General features: G+C 40.8%; 1 protein-coding gene across 2 annotated transcripts in view; it reads right to left on the bottom strand.

The window, feature by feature from the left end:
• Positions 1–19,038, bottom strand: part of LAMA3 (laminin subunit alpha 3) — a 330,267-nt gene that overhangs the window by 220,899 nt on the left and 90,330 nt on the right. For both annotated transcript variants that reach the window (XM_004387926.1, XM_023742062.1), the window contains exons 6-8: positions 16,217–16,308; positions 11,669–11,784; positions 7,839–7,957 (exon numbers count right to left, since the gene is read on the bottom strand). In XM_004387926.1, coding sequence (XP_004387983.1) covers positions 7,839–7,957; positions 11,669–11,784; positions 16,217–16,308 — 327 coding nt within the window. The remainder of the gene's footprint in view (positions 1–7,838; positions 7,958–11,668; positions 11,785–16,216; positions 16,309–19,038) is intronic.

Raw genomic sequence — 19,038 nt, 5'->3', positions numbered from 1 at the left:
TCCTACATGTATACCCAAAAGAATTTAAAACAGGTACTCAAACAAATACTGTACATGAATGTTCATAGCAGTACTACTCACAATAGCTAAAACAACCCAGATGTCCATCAACTGATGAATGGATAAACAAAATGTGGTAAATCCATACAGTGGAATGTTATTCAGTCACAAAAAGCATGAAGTATCTATAAATGCTGCAATGTGTATGCTAAGTGAAAGAACACAGACACAAAAGGTCATGTATTATATGATTCTACTTACAGGCACACCTCATTCTATTGCACTTTGCTTTATTGCGCTTGACAGATACTGAGTTTTTTACAAACTGAAGGTTTGTGGCAATCTCGCGTCAAGCGACACAGCATGTGCTTGCTTCATCGTCTCTGTCACCTTTTCATAATTTTCACAATATTTCCAACTTTCTCATTATTATTATATCTGTTATGGTAACGTGTGATCAGTGATCTTTGATCTTACTATTGTAATTGTTTTGGGGTGCCACAAACCACACCCATATAAGACAGCGAACTTAATCTATAAATGTTGTGTGTGTTCTGACTGCTCCACTGACCAGCCATTCCCCCATCTCTCTCCCTCTCCTCAGGCCTCCCTATTTCCTGAGACACAACAATACTGAAATTAAACCCATTGTTGTTGAGTCAATTCTGACTCACAGGAACCCTATAGGTCAGAGCAGAACTGCCCCATAGGGTTTCCAAGGAGCAGCTGGTGGATTTGAACTGCCAACCTTTTGGTTAGCAGCCAAGCTCTTAGACACTGTGTCACTAGGGCTTCTGGGAAACCAAAAAATTCATGTGACTTGCTTTATTGCAATATTTGTTTTATTGCAGTGGTTTGGAGTCAAACCCATGATATCTCTGAGGTATGCCTGTATATGAAATACAGTAAAGACCTGGAAAACTAAGTAAAACAGACGTAAACATCATTCCTGGAACCCTAAGCATCAAATGAAGGGATAAATAACCACAACACTGAACGGAAGAAGAAATTGACAGAAAACAGAGAACAACGAGAGGTATGGAGTGGAGGTCCCCTGCCAACTAACACAGCACAACATGCCATCTTGGAACACAGTCAGCAGCAACCCTTGACGGAGAGTACGGGAAGGGAGCCTCTTCCTTTTCTTTCTCCCTCCCACCTAGCCCCATATATCACCTCCCCTCCCTTCCTGACAGACCCCACTATGCCACCACAGATGGCGAGCCACCAGCCCACCACTGCCCAAGGTCTACCCTGTCCCAACCCGCCAGCTCCTGCTGCATCATTTCTTAAATTGTTTCTTCTTTTTTTCGTTTCTTCCTTTTCTTTCTCCCTCCAATCTAGCCCCATACGCCACCTCCCTCTTTCCCACTAGGCCCCACCATGCCACCATTTTTCTTTTTTTTCTATTTTTTTCTTTCTCTTCTTTTTCCCTCCCACCTAGCCCTGTATGTCGCCTCCCCTCCCTTCCCACCAGCCCTCAGTCCGCCCCACCCCCACTCACTGGCGCCTACTGCAATGCCCCTTTTTTATTTTTATTTATTTTACTGTTTTCTCTTTCTTCCTTTTCTTTCTTCCTCCCATCTGGCCCCATATGCCACCTTCTGCCCTTTCCCACTGGCCCATGCAATGCTGCCACGACTAGAGAACCACCAGTGCATGGGGCCACTGCTACCCTGGGTATGCCCCGCCTCCACCCACTGGCCCCCATCACATCGCCGTTTTTTTTTCTTTTCTTTCTCCCATCTACCCCAGTAATTCATCTCACCAAATTTGCTGGCCCCCACTGAGCCACCATTTTTTTCTCTTTTTCTCTTTATTTTATTTTCTCTTTCTTCCTTTCCTTTCTACCTCCCACCAAGCTCCATATACCACCTCCCCCCTCTCCCCACCAGCCCCTACCATGCCACCATTAATAGACAGCTACTGGCCCACCACTGAAAGCATTCTCCCTGAGAATAGGAACAAGACAAGAATACCCTTTATCACCACTCCTATTTAACATTGTGCTAGAAGCCCTAGCTAGAGCAATAAGGCAAGAAAAAGAAATAAAGGGCATCCAAACTGGAAAGGAAGAAGTAAAACAATCCCTATTTATAGATGACATGATCCTATACACAGAGAACCCCAAAGATTCCACAAGAAAACTATAGGATGTATAGAAAGATTCAGCAGAGTAGCAGGATACAAGATAAACATACAAAAATCAACTGGATTCCTATACACCAACAAAGAGAACTTCGAAAAGGAAATCAGGAAAACAAGACCATTTACAATAGCCCCTAAAAAGATAAAATGCTTAGGAATAAATCTAACCAGGGATGTAAAAGACCTATACAAAGAAAACTACAAAACACTATTACAAGAAACCAAGAGACCTACATAAATAAAAAAAAATACCATGCTTATGGATAGGAAGACTCAACATTGTAAAATGTCAATTCTACCCAAAGCGATTTACAGATAATGCAATCCCTATCCAAATTCCAACAGCATTATTTAACAAGATGGAAAAACTAAACACCAACTGTCTTAGGCTAGGACAGTGAGTGGCACCATTCACTATTACCCATAGTGACCTACCCATAAAATTTTTGTTACCTGTCCCTGCGACCCTATGCTCTGTGGGTCTAGAGGTCTTAGCTCCAAAGGGAGGAATGCTCCCACCTGGAGACACAACACCGATTCCACTGAAATGGAAGTTAAGAATGCCACCTGGCCACTTTGGACTCCTTATGCCTCTGGAGCAACAGGCAAAGAAGGGAGTTAACATATTGGCTAGTATGATTGATCCTGATTACCAAGAGGAAATCAGATTGATATTACATAATGGAGATAAAGAGGAGTATGTCTGGAATGCAAGCGATCCCTTAGGGCGTCTCTTAGGACTACCGTGTCATGTGATTAAAGTCAATGGAAAACTACTGCAACCCTAGTCTGACATGACTACTAATGGTTCAGACCCTTCAGGAATAAAGGTTTGGGTCACCCTACCAGGCAAAGAACCACAACCAGCTGAGGTGCTTGCTGAGGGCAAAGGGAATACGGAAAGGGTGGTGGAAGAAGGTAGTTGCAAATACCAGTTCTAAATAGCCACGTGATCAGTTGCAGAAATGAGGACTGTAATTGTTATGAGTATTTCTTTCTTGCATGTGTGCATCAAATATTTATGCTTTCTTCACTTATAAAATATAAGATGTAAACAGGACTAGTGTGTTTTTGGTTGTATGTGTATTAGTTGTATCATGTTAGGTGCAAGTATGACTTTATGATTGTCTTTACTCAGAGATTATGTATGGTTTTAGGAGATGTGTACAGGTGCCAAATTGACAAGGGGTAGACTCTGATTATTAAGGTTGTATGTCAACTTGGCTGGGCCATGATTCTCAGTGGTCTGGCAGTTATGCTGTAGTCTGGCAGTTGTATAATGATGTAATCACTTCCATGATGAGATCTGATATAATGAGATCACCTCCATGATGGGATCTTCTGTGAGTAGGCAATCAGTTGAAAGGGAGTTTCCTTGAGGGTGTGGTCTGCATCCAATATAGATGGACTTTCTAGCAAGGCTCGTAGGGCTTTTGCTCATTCTGGATCCTGCAGCTGGCTCCTATTCGTCTGATCTCTGGTTCTTGGGAATTGAGCTATCAGCTTAACTAGCAATCTTGGGATTCATCAGCCTCCACAGTCTGTGAGCCAGCAGCCTGCCAGCTTACCTGCTGATCTGGGGATTTGTCGGCCTCAGCAGCCTGTGAGTCAGAGGCCTGTTGTCTGACCTGCAGATCTTGGGTTCGCCAGCCCCTGCAGCTATGTGACTCAGGAGAAGTCTCTCGCCTGACCCAGAGACTTGGGACTTTCCAGCCTCTACAACTGCGTGAGCCATTTCCTTGATATAAATCTCTCTCTGTCTATCTATCTATCTATATATATATATACAGATAGAGAGAGAGAGAGAGAGAGAGCTGCTTCCCTGGTTTTGCTTTTCTAGAGAACCCAGCCTAAGACATTTGGTACTGGGAGTGGGGTCAAATGTCTTAGGCTGGGTTCTCTAGAAAAGCAAAACCAGGGAAGCATCTATACAGAGAAATAAATTTTGTCTTTGAATTGGAGTGTTTAGTCCATTAATGTTTAATGTATTTATTCATATGGCTGGATTTAGGCCTATATTTTTCATGTCTTTTTTTCTGTTTCTCTCCTTATTTTGGGGTATGTGTGTGTGTGTGTGTGTGTGTGTGTGTGTATCTGTGTGTGTGTGTGTCTTTTGTTCCTTTGTTTCTCCTTTCTTCTGAATTATTTGATATTTTTTAGAATTCCATTTATCTATTGGCCTTTTAGCTACACCTTTTTGCAATATTCTGTCAGTAGATGTTTTAGGGATTACAAGGTACATCTTTAACTTTTTACAGTATACTTAGACTTAATACTGTTCCTCTTCATAAAAGTTACAGAAATATTGCAGTCCTATATGTCCATTTAATTGCCTCCCTGTTCTTTATGCTATAGTTTCATGTGTATTATATCTACATACATTATAAATCCCACAAGACAATATTATAATTTTTGTTTTAAGCAGCCCTACATATTTTAATTTTTTTTAAATAGTCTTTTTTATTTACCCAGACATTTAACATTCCAACACTCTTCATTTCTTCTTGAAGATGTGAGTTTCCACCTTGTAACATTCTCTGTAGCCTGAAGAACTTTCTTTAGCATTGCTTGTAGTGCATATCTCTTGGGCAAGAAATTCTATTAGTTTTATTTTATCTGAGAAACACTTTTCTTTATGCATTCATTCTTAAAGAATATTTTTGTTGAATGTAGAATTCTGGGTTGATGGTTCTTTTTGTTTGTGTGTTTGTTTGTTTTAGCGTTTTAATTACCTTGTCCCGCTGTCTTATGGCCTTCACAGTTTCTAATGAGAAGTCTACAGTAATTCAAATCATTGTTCTCCTGTGTGTTATGTGTTTTCTCCGTGTTGATTTTCACTTTGTCTTTGGTTTTCAGCAGTTTGACTCTGCTGGGCCCAAGGGCTGTTTTCTTTATTTTTATCCTGCCTAGGGTTCAGTAAGTATCCTAATTTTGGGAACTTTCAACCATTGTTCCTTTTATTTATTTTTTTTTTTTTTTTGCCTCATTCACTCTCCTCTGCTTCTGGGACCCTAATTACATTTCTAATAGGTCTTTTGATATTTTCCCACAGGTTCCCAAGGCTCTGTTAATTTTTCTTCCAATCTTTTTATTTCCCTTATTTAAAATGGGTAATTTCTATTACTCTATCTTTAAACTCACTGACTTTCTTCTCTCACCTCCATTCTGTGATTAGGCCTATCCAATGAATTTTTATTTAATATATCGTATTTTCCAGTTCTAGAATTTTCATTGGGTTCCTTTTATGCTTTAAATATGCTATTATTACTTACTTTTTCATTCATTGTGACTGTATTTTTCATTTATGTTCTGAGTATAGTTCTAATAGCTGCTTTAAAATCCTGGAGTGCTAATCCCAGTATCTGGATCATTTAAGAGTTGGTCTCCATTGTCTTTTCTTTTGAGAATGATTCACATTTTCTTGGTTCTTCACATTGTCAACAAAATTTGGATTGTATCCTGGACATTGTGAATATTATGTTTTAGAGACTCTGGATTCTGTTATATTTCTCTGAAGAGTGTTGATTTTTTTTTTATATATATACACATATAAGACAACTTAAATGTAATCAAACTACAAACTCTGACTCTTGAGTGGTTACTCAAAACTCAAATAAGTTCTTTTTTTTCTTGCTGAAACCCATCATGTGCATGCATGGTTCAAGGATCAGTAGAGATCTGAGTAGAATTTATATACAGAATTTGGTATTTCCCCTCTCTTGGTTTCTCCTTTCCTGGAATTTTCGCTCATTTTCTAGAAACCGTGGTTGTCCCAAGCTCTGTTTTCCAGTTCTTCAAGCCAGAAAGGCCTAGATTTTCTAGAGAAATTTTAGCCACCCCATGTAGCACCTCTGGCCTGCTCTCCTGCTACAAGCTATAAAAACATGTAATTCACCTTATGCTGATCCCTTTTGCTTAATGGCATCCCCCCACTCTGGTATCTTCCTATTTATTTTTACTCTCTAGTGCCTTCACATCATTGTTTTTGTTTGTTGTTTGTTTCTATTTTGTCCATAATTTATAGCTATTATCTGTGAGAGGGTTGGGTCCTATAGAAGCTACTAAAAAACTCCATTGCTGTTGAGCCAATTCCGACTCATATCGACTCCACAGGACAGAGCAGAACTGCCCCATAGGGTTTCCAAGGAGCAGGTGGTGGATTCAAACTGCTGACCCTTGGGTTAGCAGCCAAGCTCTTAATCACTGCACTACCAGGACTCCATAGAAGCTACTACACCATAACAAAAGCAGAACTCTCTCCTTGATCTTTGATTATAAAAGTTAATTATGCTAGCTAAGTATCTAACTTAAACAAAGGCATTTTTAGTTTAAGTTGCAGGAAAAAATGTGATGTTCCAAACAAGATTTCAGCAATTTTACATGCAAAGTATGATTCTGCAGAACCACTATGAAAAAAGGACTACACTGATGATTTTCTCAAACAGCCAAGTACAAAACATAGTATCACTGAGAAAAGGAGGATGAGAAACAAGGTATTCTAAAAACATATTAAATGTTGTGATCCTTCATCTGGAGAAAGGATTCTACCTATACATCCTACTCCAGTGCTTCTCCAACTTTAATGTTCATACAAATCACCTGGGTGGGTGCTGTAGTACATAATTTAAGAAGATCCTGGGATCTTTCACTTACTCATGAATCCTTGTGATTTATAACAAGCCTATGTTTTATGTTTTGCTAGTATTTTAATTATCTGTGATGACAGTGATATAAAATGTGTGGAGTTGGAAACAGAAGAATGGTGGGTCTCTCTATGGGTGTGTAGTCCTGGTTCCATGTAAGTGGGTATCTCATATGAAGAGTGCCTCTTTAATGGCAGCATTAACAAATACCACTCTAAAAGTCCACAGGAAAAAGTGACAATCTAGACCAATTTATGAACATTTTACTTAATTTTTAATGATGATTATCTCAATGCAGATATATTTGTACCCTCCTCTGCCATACACGCCTCTTGGTTAAACCCAAGGAAGGCCGAGTGTCCAACAGAAAGAATGAAATAACAGCGTTTCAGAGTTGGTGTCTATGGCAGACATTATCAATTGATCATGGTGTGCTCCTCACTGCGTCTAGATTCAGAATCCTTCTGAAAACAGAATTTAGTGTCAGCACTGAAGTTGATACCTATTTGCCCTCCCTATCTGAGAGCCTTTCTCCCACGAGATGGATAGAATCAGGGATGACAGTCAGGATTACTCCTCTCCAGTCAGGCAAAGACCTAAACAAAGAACCTACTCAAAGGAATTTGGGTAAATATGCCTCAGTCCATTTTCCCTAAACCAAAAACCAAACCCATTGTCAACTCATAGCGACTCTATAGGACAGAGTAGAACTGTCCCATAAGGTTTCCAAGGCTGTAATCTTTACAGAAGCAGACTGCCATATCTTTCTCCTGCAGAACGGCTGGTGGGTTAAACCATCAACTTTTCCGTTAGCAGCCAAGCACTTAACAACTGCGCCACCAGGCTCCTTCCATTTTCACTACAACCCCTAAGTTACATCCAGCTAGCAAAGCTTTTTGTGGACAAAAGTGGAGAAATGGTCTCAGAAAATACCTTCAATTGAGCATCACTTTCTTTACTTCTCTTTGGGAGCCGTGCTTATGAGCATCATAGGGAATGCTCATTCCCTGTGATGACACACCCACTTTAATCTAAATAGTGCCTCACCTGACAATTAACGCAGACCCCTCCACCTGCACAGATGCCATGAATATTCAAGCTTGCCTGCTGCCTCTCAACATCTGCATCATAGTAACAGTCGATGGCGTGGCCATGGCAGTTGCATGCTGGGGAAAAAAAAAGCATTCTAAATCAATATTCCATCATTACTATGAGACACTTAGTAATTTCCCCGCGATAATCTTACTGCTCATTGAGCTACAGTAAAGTGTATTCTGGAACACCAGGCATACTCTTAGTGAAAAATTTCTTTAAACTTTATACTAAGAGCTATGGCTGCTAACCAAAAGGTTGGCAGTTTGACTCTACCAGCTGCTCCTTGAAAATCCTCCGGGGCAGTTCTACTCTGTCCTATAGGGTCGCTATGCATCAGAATCGACTCAATGGCAACGGGTTTTGTTTGGTTTAAGACCCCTCTATGATAACATGCAACTGAAAGCTCCTTTCATTTGATATTAAGTGGGAGATGTTTCTCTTTTTAAAAAAATAAGATATATAATTAAAACAGTCAAGTGGGAAACATCAGCATTTAAGCTGTATAAATAATATAATCCTGAGTATTTAAAATATTCATGAAAAAACACTAAAAGATCTAATAAAATATTAATAGTAGCTCTCTTTTGATAGTAAAACTATTGGTTATTTTAATTTTCTTTCTTTTTTATAATTGCCAATTAACTACAATATATAATACATCTCAAATTATAAAATATAATTTGCCAAGATGAAAAAAATTAACATGAGTAAAATTCTTATTCTTTCCTAAGCAGAATATATAATTATAGCATTCCACCTAGATCAAATTTTCTAAGACTTGCTAGTAACTGTTAATTTCTAATCAAGTTGCCAGATGAATTTATTGGGAAAGAATACTGAATTAAAAATTAGACAAGACACTCCATTTTTACAGGCTGAACACTTACTGTCATCTCCGTTTTGGTACTATGACAAAAAATTCAAGGCAGTTACATTTACTATCTTTACTATTTTGAATTGTGTAATTTAAATGAAATTTAGAAAGCACCTAATAAACGTATCCAAATAAGTCTGATTTCTATAAACTGTTTTTGTAACTTTTAACCATTTTGACAAGTTTTAAAAGGTTAAAAACTCATTTTAGGAAAATTTTTTGAAACTTTTCATATGTGTTAGATTAAAGCATGTCTTTCACTAAAGGCCTCCATTAGTCTGGAAAACTAATCAAATTGCAAATGCTGGATGGAGTTCATGGGCTCAACATTCATCAAGCAAAATATCCAAAACTAGCACTGGAAAAGCAGTAGAAGAAATGTCCCCTGATTATCATTACCTTCCCCTCTTTTGGTCCCATTATCCAGGAGTGAGGAGTTGGGAAGTAGGAACCTGTTTGTTTCAACCATAAAATTCATCTAAGTAATACATCTGGGCTTAGACACCCACATGCCTTAGGTAGCTACCAACATGTTCCAACAACATTACCCTCTCTCAGAACATTCTTGGAACTCCTCACTGGAAATGCTTTTGAGTAACTTTACTGGTCAGATGAGATCATCAGTCTTATCTCTTACTGCCAGTTGCCGTTGAGTTGTTCCAATTCATGGTGACCTCGTGTGTGTCAGAGTAGAACTGAACTCCATAGGGTTTTCAATGGCTGGTTTTTTGGAAGTAGATTGCCAAGACTTTCTTCCAAGGCATCCCTGGTGGACTCCAGCCTCTAACATTTTCGGTAAAGCACATTAGCTGCTTACGCCACCCATGGACTACCATCTCTTAACAATTACAAAAAATATTTGACCAAAAAGTATACAGTACAGATTTTTACCCAACTATTCAACAAATCTGGCTCCAAATGTCTTTTGGTCATTTCCAAAAAGAAAATCCACAACACACAACATATCAGGGAAGTCAGCACAACTTGACCAAGGCAAAGTCATAGAAACTTCTTACACACATCCAAATACCTGAGGGACCAAGTTACTGGGGCTGGGGGCTGAGGACCATGGTCTCAGAGGACATCTAGGTCAATTGGCATAACATAGTTCATAAAAAAGTGTTCTACATCCTACTTTGATGAGTAGTGTCTGGGATCTTAAAAGCTTGCAAGTAGCCATCTAAGATACATCTATTGGTCCGATCCTGTCCAGAGCAAACAAGAATGAAGAAAACCAAAGGCACAAGGAAAATACTAGTCCGAAGGACTAATGAACCACATGAACAATAGCCTCCACCAGCCTGAGCCCAGAAGAACTAGATAGTGTCTGACTATCACCACTGACCGCTCTGACCGGGATCACAATAGAGGATCACAGACAGAGAGGAAGAAAAATGTAGAACAAAATTCAGTTCACAAGAAAAACCCAGACTTACTGGTCTGTCTGACAGAGCCTGGAGGAACCCGAAGATTATGGCCCCTGGATACCCTACTAACTCAGAACTGAAGCCATTCCCGAAGCCCACTGTTCAGCCAAAGATTAGACAGCCCCATAAAAGAAAATGAGACTAATGGGGCACAACAGTCCAGGGACAAGGATTAGAAGGCAGGAAGGCACAGGAAAGCTGGTAATAGGGAACCCAAGGTTGAGAAGGGGTTGTTAACCATTGTCATAAAACAATATGTGTAGTAACTATTTAATGAGAAACTATTTTTTCTGTAAACCTTCCTCTAAAGTACAATAAAAATAAAATAAAGGTCATGCTGACTTGTTTTTAATAGGGAAAAAAAAAGAAACTCCATCTTCAAATGCTAAGAATAATTAGAAAATTTTAGAAAGTCTCTGAAACAAATACCAGAAAGTTACAAAAAATGTTTCTGGCATTTGTAAGAAGTATGTGGCTCCCCAGGAAGATGAACCTAAAAGCTAATCTTCAGCTGGATGTCTTAGTTAGGGCTTCGTTGTTAAAAATAACTGTTTTCTTGCTTTATATTCCATCCATAGGTTGAAAGCAGCCTCTTGTCTTTTTTACTTCCTTCTCTTGCCCCTTTCATCCTCCACCTGCCTCAGTCCTTCTATACTGCTCCTCCCATCCCTCCTCCCTCCACTCTCCATGCTTCCAACTCTGTGTTTAGACATCAATCTCGCCACCTTCTCTGAACCTCAGTCCTCAAAATAGCTAGGATTCCTAGCCAGCATCACAGCCCAAGAAATGGAAAGGGTTTAAAAATTTACAGCGGCTACACCAGATTTAAGATTGCTAAAAAGAGAAGCCAACATATTAAAAAGCACTCAGCTCAATATTTGCATGTGTTGTTGTTGTCGTTAGCAGCCCCATCTCTTAGCAACCCCATGCACAATGGAAAGAAATGACGCCCAGTCCTGTGCCATGCCCATGGTTCATTGAGGATGGGACCGTTGTGATCCACAACATTTTTATGTGCTGATTTTCAGAAGCAGATCATCAGGCCTTTCTTCCTAGTCCATCTTAGTTTGGAAGCTCTCTCTGCTGAAATCGGTTCAGCATCATAGCAGCAGGCAATCCACTGCTGACAGATGGGTGGTGGGTGCCCATGAGGTGCACTGGCCGGGTATCCATCCTGGGTACTCCACACGGAAGCTGAGAATTCGCCCGCTGAATCACCACTGCCCCCAATCCTTGCATATAGTGAATGCTTTATAAATATTAATGATTATTATCACCGTTAATTTTGTTCTCATATTTATATCGGGATTTACCTCCAGTTTGTGATTTTCTTCATTACAATAGACAGACCTGACTCCCTAAGATGGACATGATCCCATACTCTTTGTAAGCGTGGGAAACACAGCATCAGTCCTCAGGCAGAAATGGGAAGAAAGGCCTGTGGGGAGCCTTGCTTCCCAGTCCCCCACCCCGACACTCACCCTCACACTCATTGCTCTGCTCCGAAGTGGCCGGCCACCACCGCCTCTGATTGTAGCCAGCACAGCAGCGATCACACGTCTCCCCACAGGTGTGGTGTTGACATTCACACTGAAACCTGGCCATGTGGGTGAAGACATCTCAGTTATTTGAAAAGTTTGGATGAAGATCAGGTGTTCTGTGTGAAAAACTGGCACATGAATATAATCATCCCGGTCATCCTAGCAAGTGCCATTTATTGAGCAGTTACGAGAACAAAGCATTTTGCATATATTATTTCAAGGCCTCCAAATCCTGCAAAATCAAGCTTTTTATCTCCATTTTACAGATGATAAAACTAAGACTCAGAGATACTGAAATACTTGCCAAGGTCACACGATGATAAATGGAGAGCCAGATTTCAAACCTAAGTCTGTCCAAAGCCCCAGCTCTTCCTTCTCTACCAAACTATTTTACAACTGGGGCTTCGAAACGGTTCATTCCGGTTCAAACCCCTGCTGAGAATTTGCATTTCCACCCCAGATATACTGAATCAGGAAGATCTTGTTAAAATGTAGAATTCTGATTCAGTACATCTGGGGTGGAAATGCAAATTCTCAGCAGGGGTTCAAACCAGAATGAACCAGTTCAAAGCCCTGATAACAACAAATGAGCAAACAAGTAAGCCAGTGCTGAGCTCCTTAGGATGTGTTAAGACTCCATTCACCTTGAAAACATTATACTGAGTAAGTCAGTCAGTCACAAAAGGACAAATGTGTGATCTCACTTATATGAAGTATCTAGAATAGGCAAATGCATAGAGACCAGTTTATCAGTGGTTACCAGGGGCTGGGAGGAGGGCAAAGGTAGAATCATTGCTTAGGAAGCACTGAGTTTCTGTTTATAGTGATGGAACACTTGGCAACGGATATTGGAGGCAGTTGCAGGCATGATTAATGTAATTAGTGTCACTAAACAGTACACATGAAAAATCCTGAATTTGCAAATGTTGTGTTGTATGTATCTTTACAACAATTAAAAAAAAAAAAAGGAATCTGTTCACAAAGATCGAGAATAGTCCTGTAAGAAAGGTCTGCTCAAGAGTCCTGCTGTCCACCTGGGGTCAGCACAGAGATTCACAGAATCCAAGGACTGTGACCAATAATTAGATCTCAGAGAATCCCATTCCCTGAGGCTGTGCCAGCTCCAACAAACAGCTCCATCACCGGGCCAAAAGAGCAGATTACTCAGAGAGGTAAAAGGGTAAAACTCTAAAAATTTAACTTCAGAGGATTATGCATCTGCCCTAAAATTTTGCCAAGTTAAAATGAAAGTGTGTAGCCATAGCACTGGACTAGAACACCAGGCTTTGATCCTTTGTTCATCTGTGCTTGAAAGAGGATTCAAAACAGTTTCCTAAGAAAACTTCACTCTTCCCTGAGGGGAGGTGGGATGGCACATATTCAGTTACCCTCCTAAGGGGAGGTGTCATCCTTCTCAGCTGCCTGTGGGAGCCATGGACACAGATTTACCTGGCAGCACAGACCAGCTGGAGTCCAAATGGGCGCTTGTCAGAGAGGCAATCTCAGCTTGTTGCCATGAAATATTTGGCACAAACAGGACTGAAAGAATATTTAGGGAAGGAAGACCACCTGAAGAACATGCAGTCCAATTACTCTGATGTTGTTGCCACTGAGTTGGTTCCAACTCATGGAGACTCTGTGTGTGCCAAATAGAACTGTGCTCCATAGGGTTTTCAAGGCTGTGACCTTTCAGAAGCAGACTACCAGGCCTGTCTTCTGATGCACCTCTGGGCGGGTGATTCAAACCACAAACCTTTTAGCTAAGTCAAGTATTTACCATTTGTGCCACCCAGGGACTCCCAATTACTCTAATGCTGTTGCTGTTGCTGTGTGCTGTCAAGTCGATTCCAACTCATAGTGACCCTATAGGACAGAGTGGAACTGTCCCATAGGGTTTCCAGGGAGCAGCCAGTGGATTCAAACTGCCGACCTTTTGGCTAGCAGCTTGAGCTTTTAACCACTTTGCCACTAAAACTGAGTATAGCAAAAAAAAAAGTGGCTGGGACCTGTCTGAATCATATTGGTAGCCCCAAACCATTCCTTTTCCTAAATCTCTCTCAGCCCAGGCTGATAGCTAATACAGAAAACTTGTCCTTGCATCTACTGCTCAGGACTAAAGCTCAGCCCTCGTTATCTCTGCCCCTAAGCTTTTTGATCCCCATCCTTAGTTGCCTCCTGGGTAAAATGGGGATAGTAACATTTGCATTACGTGGCTGTAGATGTGCTTTGGAAACTGTAAAATTCTGTAAGATACAGGGATATATATATTGAGGTTCTATAAAAATTAAAATTCGCAATTTCTCCCAGAATAATTCTTTGCTATGAAGGATGAGAAGAAGCTGGAAAATTCTTCATTTACTAGCATGAAATAAACTAATGGGGGGGTACAGATTACAGGTGATAGAGTCACCCACTAAGTGAGAGAAGAAAAAGAATGGCAATGCTAAGTTGGTGACCATTTGGTAAAAGCAAGTTTCAAATGTTGGGGGTTGCTGCCATCCACTGTACGTCACATTGATTTCATGGTACAGGAAGATGCAAGTAGGTGTGTTCCTTAAAATTGTTATTTCTATAAAAGGAATTCCATTAAAAATGAGTTTTCTCTATAATGTTTATATCGTATTTAAATCAAAGCTTTAAAAATGTCACAATATTTTTGGTCATCAATTTATAGATCACTGTAATCTGCACAATCCTAAATTAACAGTCATTTCAACAATGAAACAAAATAAGATATCTTATTGGCAATCTATACTTAAGAAATAGAGTAGCTAAATCCAGGGAAAACACATCAAATGCATTTCATAAGATGGCAGAAAATAAGAGCTAAGAATAAAATTGGAAATTTTTTTCAGCATAAATAATTTATTGCATACTCTCTAATATCATACACTAGTGAGCTTGACAGTCCATACAGGAGTATTCGGGATGGAGAACGAGGAGGTAAGGAGTGAGATGAAAGTGTAGGGTATGAACACAGGTTGCTGAGGGGTAGACTTCATGCCACAGTGTGCTGGTGACCAGTTCTTGGTCAGCTAAGCCTTTCCTAAACTAAGAATTAGGAAAGGAAAACCCTAATTGAATAACTCACAGATTGGAGTCAGCTTTAAACTAGAAAATGAAAGCTTTAAAATGAGGAAGGAATTTACAAGTTCCTCAAATGTGCTGTGATGTATCTATGGGGTTCTGAGATGTTCATCTTCTCTGCCAGGAACATGCAACCTAGCAAAACAATTGTCATACTTTACTATGATTGCTTGTTTAACTGTCAGTTGTCCCCACTGGGATTCCTATCCTCCTTGTTCGTCAAGGTAGTAGTAGCAGCCACTTGGGGAATATTTTTTGAATGAATGAGTGTATGATATTTAGAAAACCTCACAACTCATGCACAGCCAACAATAGTGAAAATAATCAATACCGCAGTTTATGTATTCAGGGTTAGCTTTATGCAAAAAGATGGGCAGAGTTTGCCCTCAATGACCTCTCCTATTCCCCTCAGAATAGACAGGCTCCTGGTGCCCTCATGCTGACCCACCACTACCCAGCTATCCTTTCCCACATGGCGCCATTTTGTCCCAAGCTCAAGGACACTAGCCCGACCTCTTCTCTCCCCTCTCTCTGCAACTCAGAACTTACCTGATCTGACTTCCAGTGTCTTCGGGCCTACTCTCCAGAAGGTTACATGACGGTAATGGATTATGTAATCATTATTAAACAAGTCCTTGCCGACGAAAGGTTAGTTAGCTGGTGTATAGGCTCTCTGGGATAGTACCCTCCGAAACCTGAAGGAGGGCTGACAACATTAGGGATTGTTGCTGATCAAGAGAAGGGCGCCACAAAGCACACCACACAAGTTGGCAGCTGGCGACTCTGCCTGAACACATAGTGAGACCTAAAGACATATAAACCTGAATCTGATGAAAAGTAAAATACATCTCTAGTAAATGTTGCTCATGGGGAATTGTAGACTTTAAATGAAAAACTGAGAGAAAATTATTACCGTATCTAGTACCCAGTAATTTCCAACCCTTGACACTATTACTCTTGGAGGAGTAGCACAAGTGTATACAACTGCCAAACACTTAACATTTAAGATCTATGCATCTTATTGTATGCAAAATATTCCTCAATTAAAAACAAAAAGATTTGGAACATGTAACTCTTTTCCCATTAGACCAAGGATGACAGACAGGTTTTATTTCTCATTACAACCCTAATCAATTATTATGTAGTGGTTGCCCAGAGCACCATCTTGGAGAGGATTTGGTGGCTGCAGCCTAGACTATCTGTGAGGATTTCTGTGATTGATTAGCCATGCCTGCAGTGGGCTGTAGGGGAAGCTCTGCTACGCACACCCCCCACCTATCTGTTGACTGAAAAATTCCTGCTGAGGGCGGTATCCTAGAAATAGTCAATGGTATGGACACAACCACTGAAACAATTAGACATGATGATAGCAAGGCTAAAAACATCTGTACATGTACTTACAGTTTTTCAGGATTGTTTGCATTACACACTTCAGCATGGCCATTGCAAACACACCGCCCACCGATGCTGATGTCCTTTATGCTGTAGTAATACTATATAACCGAAAACAAAGCATGTCAGTTTTACTGAACAGCAACATAAACCTTCCCTTACTAATCTGTAGCCCACTTCTATATCTACTGTGCTTCCCTTTTTCCCTGTACTCATGAGCCACTTTTGCTTGTCTACTTCAACACAAAAGGTAGCAACAATCAGATGTAATTTGCCAAACAAAATAGATGCATTCCTTAATCAAATTTAACCACATACTGCCATATTTGTCCAGTTTTAAAAATCAAGTGCTTTAAATACATTGAGGAGGAGGTGGGGACAAGATGGCGGAGCAATCAGATGCTTCTGGTGGACCCTCTTACAATAAAGACCCAAGAAAACAAGTGATTCGATTATATATGGCAATCTGGGAGCCCTGAACATCAAAGGCAGAGTTGAGGAACTGGACTGAGTGGCAGGGTGAGGGAGAAATGCTTCAGAAGCAGCGAGGAGTTGCCAGACCTGACCCGGTGAGAGCCTGAGCCCTTCAGGCCTGAGCAGCTCAGGGGTGAGCAGTGAGGCAGGCAAGCAGCCGTGCTCAGGAAGTGCGTTTTCCACACTGGGAGAGACTCAGTACCGGAGACTCTATACAGCCACCCAGAACCAGTGAAAAGCAGCCCTCGATCTGGTGAAAGATAAGTAATTGTGTACGTCCTACTGTGCAGATCAAAAACACCCCTCTTAGGGAAAAACCTCTCTCCCATTTACCTCCCAGCTCCCTGCTCTGCGCTGGGTCCCGGACCAGCTTCAGCAATTGCCGAGTCCCCTGGGCCAGAGGTAGGATCTGTCACACGCCCAGAGCCATTCTCCCTGTCTTGGAGAATGAACAAATTAACAAACAGGAGAAAATAAACTGCTGGCTCCCCTAAGCCAGCAACCCAGGGTAGGCACAGCTCCTTTGCCTAGGCACAGGCATAAGGGATCCATGGACTTTGAGTGCCTTTTCCCCTGCACAGGCTTGTGTGGGACCATCTCAACAGCGCAGGCCCTCATTACCGCAGTACAACAGGGTATATAGCAAAAGTCTAACTTCAACTGTTTCAGCTGTGAAGTGGCAGGTTCTTGACATTTGACACTGCTGTGCCCATTAAGCAGGGTCTTCACCTACCCACATCAGGGGCTTGAGGACTGGTGGCTCCACCAATGCCACCTAGCCACCTGCGAGAAGGGCTCATGAATAAGAGGTGCACCCCAGTCCTTACAGCCAACAGCATTAGGTGCTCATAGTCCAGCTGCAAAACCCACCCACCTACGCGCTCTAGGGAACAGGGACATGCCTTCCTCTTGGACACTCAGGGGCGGCCATCAGTCTCCTGCCTTGCTCAGAGGGTGTCCCCTGCTGCAGCCAGATGCCTGTGCCTACACCAATCACCCATGCCTGTCTAGGACTGTAAGTGAGAGCCTACACCACACACTTGGTGGCTATTTACCTGGGCACCTGAGCTGAATCCATACAGGAGGAGTGGGAGGACTCCTGAGCTCCCATACCTAGTAACAGATCTAACCACCTGCTGACAGGACATTAGAGCTTCAAAGGTGCAAATAATCAAACTAGCTTATACGAGCAGCCTATTTGGGTATATCAGAACAAAACAAGAAGCTAGGACACAGTAAGCAAACATAAAATAAACAAATATAATAACTTATTGATGGCTCGGAGACAACAGTCAATATCAAATCACATACAGAGGCAATCCATGATGGCTTCAGTAAGCTCCCAAAATAAAGAATCTAGAAATTTTCCAGAGGAGGAAGATTTCTTGGAATTACCAGAGGCAGATTACAAAAGATTAATATACAGAACTCTTCAAGAAATTAGTAAGGAAATTAAGCAAAACACAGAACACACAATAGAGGAAATTAAAAAGATTAGAGAAGAGCATAATGACAAATTTAACAGGCTGAAAGAATCCATAGAGAGACAGCAATCAGAAATCCAGAAGATTAACAATAAAATGTCAGAATTAGACAACTCAATAGAAAGTAACAGGAGCAGAACTGAGGCAATGGAAGTCAGAATTAGTGAGAATGAAGGCAAAGCACTTGACACCAACTTATTTGAGGAAAAATCAGATAAAAGGATCTAAAAAAATGAAGAAACCCTAAGAATTATGTGGGACTCTATCAAAAGGAATAACCTATGAGTGACTGGAGTATCAGAACAGTGGGGATAACAGAAAAAACAGAGAGGATCATTGAAGATTTGTTAGCAGAAAACTTCCCCGATATCGTGAAAGATTACAAAATATCTATCCAAGATGCTCATCGAACTCCACGTAAGGTAGATCACAAAAGAAAGTCACCAAGATTTGCGAAAACCAAAGATAAAGAGAGAATTTTAAGAGCAGCTAGGGATAAATGAGAAATCATCTACAAAGGAGAGTCAATAAGAATAAGCTCAGACTACTCAGCAGAAACCATGCAGGCAAGGAGGCAATGGGATGGCATATATAAAGCCTTGAAGGAAAAAATTGCCAGCCAAGAATTATATATCCAGCAAAACTGTCTCACAAATATGATGGTGAAATTAGGACATTTCCAGATAAATAGAAGATAAGGGAATTTGCAAAAACCAAACCAAAATTACAAGAAATACTAAAGAGAGTCCTCCAGTTAGAAAACCAGTAACATCAGATAACAATGCAAGACTAGAACACAGGACAGAGCAACCAGATATCAACCCAGATAGGGAAGTCACAAAAGTAAATCAAAGCTAAAACACTGAAAATAGG

Source organism: Trichechus manatus, unplaced genomic scaffold, assembly GCF_000243295.1.
Source record: "Trichechus manatus latirostris isolate Lorelei unplaced genomic scaffold, TriManLat1.0 scaffold00199, whole genome shotgun sequence".
Classification (NCBI taxonomy): Eukaryota; Metazoa; Chordata; class Mammalia; order Sirenia; family Trichechidae; genus Trichechus; species Trichechus manatus.
This window is presented reverse-complemented; position numbering and strand designations above follow the sequence as displayed.